The sequence below is a fragment of the Solanum lycopersicum genome, chromosome 12 (genome assembly GCF_036512215.1).
Source record: "Solanum lycopersicum chromosome 12, SLM_r2.1".
NCBI classification, from domain to species: domain Eukaryota; kingdom Viridiplantae; phylum Streptophyta; class Magnoliopsida; order Solanales; family Solanaceae; genus Solanum; species Solanum lycopersicum.
This window is the reverse complement of record NC_090811.1, coordinates 56,124,404-56,133,695: the sequence shown is the minus strand read 5'-3', so window position 1 is coordinate 56,133,695 and position 9,292 is coordinate 56,124,404. Positions and strand designations below refer to the sequence as shown.

General features: G+C 32.4%; 1 protein-coding gene across 2 annotated transcripts; it reads left to right on the top strand.

The window, feature by feature from the left end:
* The first annotated feature begins 1,189 nt into the window (after positions 1-1,189).
* On the top strand, positions 1,190-5,966 carry LOC101258139 (katanin p60 ATPase-containing subunit A1-like). 2 transcript variants are annotated; one of them, XM_019211411.3, is made up of 11 exons: positions 1,190-1,261; positions 1,369-1,677; positions 2,044-2,253; positions 2,472-2,531; positions 2,747-2,806; positions 3,253-3,312; positions 3,625-3,816; positions 4,008-4,252; positions 4,341-4,490; positions 4,585-4,672; positions 5,378-5,966. In XM_019211411.3, exons 1-11 carry the CDS (start codon positions 1,229-1,231, stop codon positions 5,657-5,659), a joined length of 1,689 nt encoding a protein of 562 aa, XP_019066956.2. In that variant the 5' UTR covers positions 1,190-1,228; the 3' UTR covers positions 5,660-5,966. The 2 variants fall into 2 exon arrangements, with proteins under 2 accessions (XP_019066956.2, XP_025884545.1); XM_026028760.2 differs by lacking the exon at positions 2,747-2,806.
* The last annotated feature ends 3,326 nt before the right edge of the window (positions 5,967-9,292 follow it).

Genomic DNA, 9,292 nt, shown 5'->3' with positions numbered 1-9,292 from the left:
ACTAAATCTAGTTTATACAATTTTACAAAACCAAATAACTCTATACAAACTAACTCCACTGGAAACAATTGAAACATACATTCAATCAAAGTTTTGATTATCGATTAAGATTTGAATTTTGATTAAACAGTTTAAACAATTGAAATAGTTTCTTTGACCTAAATATCAATCGATTGAGCCAAATCTCCAGAGCACAAAACAGAAAAGAGATGAAACTATATACCTAAACTGAATCAATTCATTGTATTGTGTGCCTGTTGTATAATTAGTGATGAAATCGATGCCGATTCGACGATCTCACAAAAAAATTGAGTTGCTGGCGGTGATTTGGGATCAGAGGTACTCAATTCTGTTGCAGAAGGAAGGTACTCAATTCTGCTGGGTGAATTAAGGTATTTATGCCCTCTATGATTAACGCCATTTAATTATAAAAAATTGTGTATAAGTTATTACAGCTGTAGCAACTAGCTACTATTTGTAATTATCAAACTTTAGCTAAATTGAATAATAATTTTAAATATAGTGGCTATTTTGTGAAAATTTCCCTTTAAATTTTGCACACCTAATTTTTTCCAACATGATTTGTTTAAATCAGTGTATTACAATTCATCAGAATATAAGCCTACGAATATAATTGTTAGGAAGTTCAAATAATAACATTTATCCTTGTTATAATAAGGTAAGAAAAAATTTCTCTATGTAAAAGGGTAGACTTAAAGTCCAGCAGAATAACTATTTTGTTGCAGTTGAATTGTTGTTTAATAAGTAAGAATATCCCGCTAAAACACAGATAATGTGCTTAGGGGTATTTACAATTCAAATTAAAATAATTAAATAAATTGACTTTATTTGGTTATATATTTATAAATATAAATAATATTTAATTTGATTTTAGTTTGTCAATTTTTTTTTAAAAAAAATAACATACAGAAATTCTACAATTTTTTTTAAAAAAATAATATGCCTATACTATATTTTTTTTAATGAACAATTTTAAGTAACATATAGCACATGTTTTTACTTAAATTTATTTAAAAAATGAAGTAGCAAAAAGTTCCGATGGATACCGATAAATAAACTATTCGACAAATTTTTACACTTTCCGTATTAATTCTTTTTTATCCCAAAAAAAAAGGAAAAGAAAAGTAAATGCTTTTTTCTGGTCAAAATCTAATTCCACTATATATACCTCTTACTCCAATTCGAAAACATCATCTCTTATTTTTGAATGATGAAAAAACAGAAGCTCGAAAACTATCAGGTATTTATATATATATATATAATAATAATTAAGACTCTTAAATTATTTCAAGTCTGGGCTTTATTTTTTGACTAATTATTATTAATAATAAAAATTTGTTGGAGCAGATGGTGGGTGTGGATGCTGCAAAGAGTAAAGAGGAGAAGATGAAGATAATTTTCGACAAGTTTGATGTCAACAAAGATTCACATTTAGGGATAACAGAGTTGTTAGGATGGATCATGGCAGTTGAACCCACATTAAGTAACGATTTGCAAAGGCTTCCATTTCTCCTTCAAATATACTTGGGTAACCCTTCTTTCCTAGCTGGTTCAAAAGGACTATCCTATAGTGGTTTCACTAACATTTACGAAGAAGGTCATCGTAACATTGATCATGACTTCAATACCATAAATATTCAGCCCCCAATTCACCAGGTATGTACCTTAGCTTGCATATGTTTCACAATGTGTCCTATTTAATATATTGGCTGTTTAATGTGAAGTTTTTCATTTTTATATGTAAATTTTGTAAACTATCCTTTGTAGTGTCTATGAGATTAGTACGAAAAAGAATTAATTAGTAATGTTGAGATAATTATGTTATGCGTGGATTATTACTAATCCAGAATTTGGTATAATAGGGACAATTCTATCTTTAATGCCTTAATTTAGTGAAAATACTATGACATGACTAATACATGTATTATTTTCTCTGACCAAAAACACCCCTCAATGTATTCTAACATATTGTAGTGTGTAATTAATCTATCAAATTATCAATGGAGGTATATATTGTTACAGGGATATGTCGTTCGAGGTATTTTACAACAACAACAACAACGTAGCTTGATGCTTCAATCACAACTACAACAACAACAACAATACCAACAACAAGAACAACACCGTAGTTGGATGCTTCAATCACAATTAGTACAACAACAAGCACAACAACGTGCAAGTCTAGCAACGAATACTTTTTCAAACAACCACAGAAACACAACGCAACAAGTGGTACAAATGTCTCTTCTGCCTTTCATATTATTTGAGAACATTTGATAATGTTGCTTTTTATGCCCATCATCTGCACTCTAATTGCGTATTGTATTTTAACAAAGTCCAACTTAAATATTTTTTATCTTTTACATAATTTTTTATTTTATACCTTTCCAACTTTTTCTTGTTTTAGATTACAATTCTTTTCTTTCTTTTTTTTTTGGAATCTTGTACAGGGTGGAGGGATTAGCTCTGCTGGGCCGGTGTCTAATATTGGGATCACAGCACAACAAATGGTACAAATGCTTCAACAGCCCTTAATATTATTCGGCAGCATCTAAGAATGTTGCTTTTTAGGCTATCATCTAGACTCAAATCACAATGTATTTTACCAAACTACAATCTTAGTAATCTTTAATCTTTGTTGGAATTGTTATACATTCTGTCTTCCCTTTTCCAACTTTTACTTGCATTAGGTTACAAAGTTTATTTGTTTATAAAATTCTTGTAGGGAAGAGTGATCAGCTCTGCTGTGCAAGTGAATAGTTATGGAAACACAATGCAACAAGTGGTACAAATGCCTCATCTACATGTGATAGTATCTAGACTCAAATCACAAATTATTTTACCAAGCTCCAATTTTTAAACAATCTCTAATCTTTGCTAAAATTGTTTTCCTTTTTCCAACTTTAATTTTCTTGTTTTATGTTTCAAAGTTTATTTGTTTTTTAAAGAAATTGTAGGGAGGATTGTTTAACTCTACTGCACAGAAGAATAGTAATGGAAACTCAGCGCAACAAGTGGTAGAAATACCTCATCTACCTTTAATTCTCGCCGAGAACGTTTAGTAGTGTTGCTTTTTAGGCCATCATTTAGACTCAAATCACAAAATATTTTATCAAACTCCAATCTCAAATAATCTTCAATCTTATCTAGAATTGTCATTTTATTTTGTTTTCCATTTTTCAACTTTTCTTGTTTAAGTTACAGAGTTTATTTTTTTGAAAAAACTTGTAGGGAGGAAATCTCAACTCTGCTGATGAGGTGAACAAAAACGTAAACCCAGCTGAACAAGAGGTACAAATACTTTTTCTGTCTTTAACTATGCAAGAATATTTAAAATTGTTGTCTTTTAGGCCATCACATAGACTCAAATCACAAAGTATTTTTCCCAACTCCAATCTTAAAAATATCCGTTTACATAAAAGCAGTAGATTTTTGTTGTTACGTTGATAAAATCAAGTAACTATACTTTAAAGTATTGCAATTTTTTTAGTGCAGTTGATGTGCCGAAAGTGCAGAAAAGCTCCTTCACTCTACATAATACTAAGCTGAGACTTTAATTTCTTTGTACATAATGTTCTTACCATCCTTCTTTACAACTACCAGAATGCTGTAAAGGACGTCAAGTCAAAAGTAAAGTACGATGGATCTCATCCCAAATTGGCTGCTAGGCTTGAAAAGGAAATATTGGACACAAATCCAGGGGTTAAATGGGATGATGTTGCTGGACTAAGTGAGGCAAAGAGGATTCTACAGGAAACGGTGGTACTCCCACTGTTTATGCCTGAGTATTTCCAGGTACTGCAGATAGTTGATTCTGAATATTAGCATACTAATGAATGATGGGTGGGTGCATATATATATTTGGTAGGACAGAAGTAACATTTTAAGGAAAAATACTTCTCATCATTTTCTGGTGTCCAAAAAGTGAATAATCTCCCATATGTATTAGTCACGTAACATACTATAATATTGAATGTTACTTGCAGGGAATCAGGAGACCTTCGAGAGGAGTTCTTATGTTTGGTCCTCCTGGCACAGGGAAAACACTCTTGGCCAAAGCTGTTGCTACAGAGTGTGGGATGACATTTATGAATATTTCCTGTAGTTCATTGTGTGGAAATTGGTATGGAGAGAGTGAACGATTGACACGGTGCTTATTTGAGCTTGCCCGTGCTCATGCTCCAACTATGATTTTCATTGATGAGATTGATTCTCTTTGCAGTGTCAGAGGGTAAAACTATAATCTTGGCTCTTTATAAAATTTATTTCATATAAGCTGAGTATTTTTCTCAGTACTAAGCTTTGAAGCTGTTTCTCAGGTCTGCTACAAAGCATGAAACATCCCGAAGGTTAAAGTCTGAACTTTTAGTTCAGATCGATGGATTAAATAACTCTAATAGTACATCAGGTAAAATGGTGACACTTTTGGCAGCAACAAATTTCCCTGGGAATCTTGACGAGGCACTAAGGTAAATAAGTGACACTTTTGATGATTCACTAATTTTTCTTCTGTTACTTTTAATTTGCATTCTGTTTAATCGGCGATTCACTGTGCTACTTTAGGAGGAGGCTAGAAAAGCGGATTTACATCCCACTTCCTGATTTTGAGACCCGTAAGGAGCTTATACAGATAAACTTAAAATTAATCGAGGTAAGCTTTCCTTGTTTCAGCTGTATTTTTCTTGTATGTTCTTCTGTTATATTATCATCATAACCTCAAAAGAACTGTTCGATAATCAAAAGTCAATTACAGAAACTTTTTCTGACTTTTACAAAAAAAAATTTCATTTACATAGTAATAAACTATCAAGTTAAGTAAGCTATACTATGTTAGGTAGGACATAATCTATGTAAAATTTCACTTGCATAACTTGTATTCTCTAGTTCCCTTAGGGAAGTCATTCCCTTTTCTTAAAGGAATTTGTTTTCTTAAAAAAAAGTTCATTTGTTTTTTTTATGACAAGGGAAACCCGCAGGCTCTATCCTTTGGGTGCGGATAGGGTAAAACGTCTGCTCCTATGCAATACCTTGCAAACGACATAGAAGAGGTAATCCGCACTAGGCAAGCCTGGTGCGACGAGCTCGACCCAGAAGGCAAACCCCTTGCTTTCACTAGTAAGGGGTTTCGAAGTTGAGACCTCTAACATGGAAGTTCCAAGCTTAAACCAACCTACAAAATATGGGAAAATTGATAGAGTGGGTTCAAAATGAGTGTGATCTCATTATAAATTTTTCATTTCAATATCTTTTACATTGCGTGTGATGTTTGAGCCGAGAGAAATGTCTTCATGTAGAACTGGCCCTAGATTAGTATTATAGAATGGAAAATTTTGTTGACTGAAAAATTCAATGGCAGTTGGCTCCTGAGGTGGATATTGAGCAAGTGGCACAAAAAACAGAAGGCTACAGTGGAGATGATCTAACAAACATCTGCAGAGACGCTTCCTTGAATGGCATGAGGCAGAAGATAGCTGGGAAAACCATAGACGAGAGCAAGAACATATTGAAATCAGAAATACTGAAAATTCCAGTTACAATGGAAGACTTCCTAGAAGCTGTAGATAAAATAAAGCCCACAGTTTCTTCAGGGGACATTCAACGACATCAGAAATGGTACTCAGAGTTTGGATCATCATAGTAAATGAAAGTTCAAATGTGCTGCTTTTTTTGTAAGAAATCAAATTGATCGTTGTGGACAAGCATCACTGTTATAGCGTCAGATATTTTAGGAACTATTTTCGATAGATGATCCAATGTTGATGATACTACTACTGATATATGGGCTCTTCCATGGCAAATTTCAATCGATATATAGCTCAAATCTTCTAAATGGTTTCAAAATTTTAGATATGATATTCCCCTTTTCATATTTTGATTTTTTGATATATTATTCACTCGAATGGATTCACTGAATTTATTAAATTCAGGAAACTTACCTGTGGAAATTTTCTGGCTTTCTTTTCTGTCAATACATTTATTACTTTTTGAGTTTTTTTTCCAGCAATTTTTGTTCTCTTATACAAGAATAAGAAAGAAGGGAATTGAAGAAGAAGATGGAAATGAGAAGTCCTCAATGATGAATATGAATAAAAATAAGGGAAAAAGGACGAATATATCCTCGAACTATCATAAATAGTATGCAGATATCTTCTGTCATACTTTAGGATATTAGTTCCCTTGCCGACAAAAAACTAGAGCATATATACCCTTAATGAGAAGAGAAAAATCAAGATTCGTCGTTTTGGTAAGGAGTTGATTGCAGATTACTTCAAGGATTTAATAATACAAGGTATGTGAGATTTTCATAATGTGGTGTTCTTTCATCCACGTTCCAAGTATGTTTTATTCAGCGTGAATCATTCTAAAAGAATTGGAATTTGAATGTTCTTTAATTGTTTTTGTTCTTAAACATGAGTTGCCATTTAGGAGTTTCTTGATGATTAAAGTGTTGTTTCTTGAGTTTTCTAAGTAAGATCTTGTGTATATAAGTTGGTTACATAAATCTAAATAGAATTTGAGAAAAATAATCTGGTTAAATTTATTTAAGATAAAAAAACGAGGCCAAAAGTTTGTCAAATTTTACCTGAAGGAACAACTGGCGTGATGTGCCCCCATAGAGCCAGGCAGGCTAAGGCAGTGAATAAAGAGTAAATAGTAGTATTATTATGAAGTTCATTTCTTCAAAAGAAGTATATGGGGACTATGTATTCCCAAAATATATTTAATTTTTATTTAACATTTAAATAAAATAGGAAGCTGAGATTTCCAAAGGAACTTTGGGCTAGTTTTCATAAAAGAGTAATAGCTTTAAAAATGAAGTAAGAAGGGAAACTTACTTTTCCAAGATAGCCTTTGATCTAAGTTTTTGGGAATTAATATCGAATCACAAAAAGAAGTTGTTTTGAAAACATATGAGCTAAGTATATTTAATTGGAGTACTATTGAGCACCAATATGGGGATGCGATTACATATTAATTCAAGTCTCAATAAACCATGCAGTAATCATGGATAAAATAGATTGACACTTTTTAGATTAATCTTTTTTCTCATAGACTACTGGATCCACTTAGTGAGTTAGCTTCCTATACCCTCAGAAAAGTATAATATGGTCCTTGGCAGTGTGAGGTTAAGTGTTATATCATCACTATAGCTCTTAAGTGATTCTTGGCGATTAGATAAACTCCCACAATAGTAATTGCATGGTTCAAGAGTTTTTGCTTAGTATTAAAGGAGGTATGAGACTTCATTCATGGATTGATCAAGTAGACTTTGAGAGGTAGTATGATATGTATTTAATTATAATTATGAGTTGACATCATGATTTATTTTTTTTTCCTTTTCCTTATATTTAATTTTTTTAAATGGCTTGATAATGAAATGAGTTCAGTTAAGTATTCATGAGTTGCAAAGAGCCAAGGTAAATATCTTTCAAGCCTATGTTGCTTTAGCATTCCAATTCGCTCACTCGTACATTCATTGTACAGATGTAAATTGGCCTGCATCATCTTTTGATGCAAAAACATGTAACTAGGATCGACATTCCAGTGCACCGTTGATCTAGTGAGCAATTTAGAATCAATCAATGAGCCTCCTTGCATTCCAGAAGATCCATTTTCATCAGTTTCTAGTTAGTTCATTAGGATTTTGTGGGGTTTGTCCCAACATCCATCCCAATTATCAGAGGATTCATATATAGTAAGACAAATGTTAGTTCATTTGTCATCATTTTTTTATTGACTTGTGTTCATTTTTTAGTTTCCACTTTTGCTATGTTAAATGTTTAATTTTAAATATTTTGATTTAAGTTCGAGACAGTTGAGTTAGTTAGCATTTTAGTCCTTGTATTAATGTTTTAAGTCTTCCACTGAGTTAAGTAAGTCAGGACAGGGTTCGCTTAAGTCCATCAACGCTTCTCAGCCAGCCAAGTCTAGGGTGTACGCTCGGGGCGGGACACATGTTTTGGAGATTCTCTATTGATAGTCATCACTATGAGCTATGTGATGATACAACGTCTAACTCATGCCTCAAAAAATTTCCTATACATTGTCAGAGTATAGAACACCTTAACCAACTAGATCCACTAAGTTATGCTTAAAAGAAATAAGGAATCTTCTAAAAAGAATGACTCATTACCCATGTTATCTACATGATTTATAAGAATTATGAGTTGTTTGAACTCTCTCACATATCTATGATCAATAATAGTACTACCAATAATATATGACATCATACTCAATGTATAAAACATATTTCTTTCTCAATTGTAGGCAATTACTCAAAAGATCCTCTTTAAAGAGGTACCACTCTAACACATCTATGAACACATAACTCATTTAGAAATTGATATTTCTCTCTTTTAAAATGATAAAGTCCTACATTCGGGAATACTTAATTCCCTAATACTCATTCATGAAATATGATACAAAACTCTCCTCATCCTCATACTCATTTACTCAAGACTTACTTTAATTTTATTGTCAATTTCAAAAGGCTACCCAAAATGACTCAAAATGGACTTTTTGGACTTTCCTTCTTAACTTTACTCTAATTTGAAATGTAAATTAATACATGTGGTTTGAACATGTAGGATATCTCAAGGATTAATGAAGACTTTAAGAATTAATATCAAGAAGATAAAGGACATGGTATTCCTAGCAAACTTAGTGGTGCAGGGTACTGACCCCAAGCTAATGGCAATAGTTTTGGGCTCATTAATAGTGTGACATGCTAGGAACCAAACTACTGACCATTATTTTGGGCGATATGGCTGGCGTGGCACCCTACCTCTCTGCCAAGATATTTGATGAACTTTTCTTCTCATTTTCAGGTCCTAACTCATCTAAAATATAGTGATTTCTTCTAAACTATTTTTAATTTACAAACCCAAAAGGAACTCATCAAATACATAATAAATTTCTATAAAAAAAACTCAACTTATACTCAACACCATCAACTCAAGAACTCAACACCTCCACAGTTGAAGAATGAGGAAAAAATTAAGAACTAATTCAAGAGTCTCTCAATAAACAATTTCTTGAATGAAATTAGATGTACGACGTGAGGACAAACAATCTCAACACCATGAGAAACTTAAATACCTAGAAAGAATGATGTGCTAGGCGATATCCCCAAATTCTTAAATAAAGCTTGAACTTAGCCTTTTTCTCCTCTAGAAACAATTGTGCCAAACTCCAAACGTGTAGGAAAGTAAAAAAATAACCTAAATAATCTTCTTGTTATACCTTTATTCGGACTGACCAAAACGTCTAA

What these genes read in the sequence shown, in the direction of transcription:
- LOC101258139 (XM_019211411.3), top strand. Translation starts at nt 1,229, where the DNA reads ATGATGAAAAAACAGAAGCTCGAAAACTATCAG. An exon ending in AATCTTGACGAGGCACTAAG is followed by an intron (nt 4,491 to 4,584) that starts GTAAATAAGTGA and finishes GTGCTACTTTAG; the next exon opens with GAGGAGGCTAGAAAAGCGGA. An exon ending in TAAACTTAAAATTAATCGAG is followed by an intron (nt 4,673 to 5,377) that starts GTAAGCTTTCCT and finishes ATTCAATGGCAG; the next exon opens with TTGGCTCCTGAGGTGGATAT.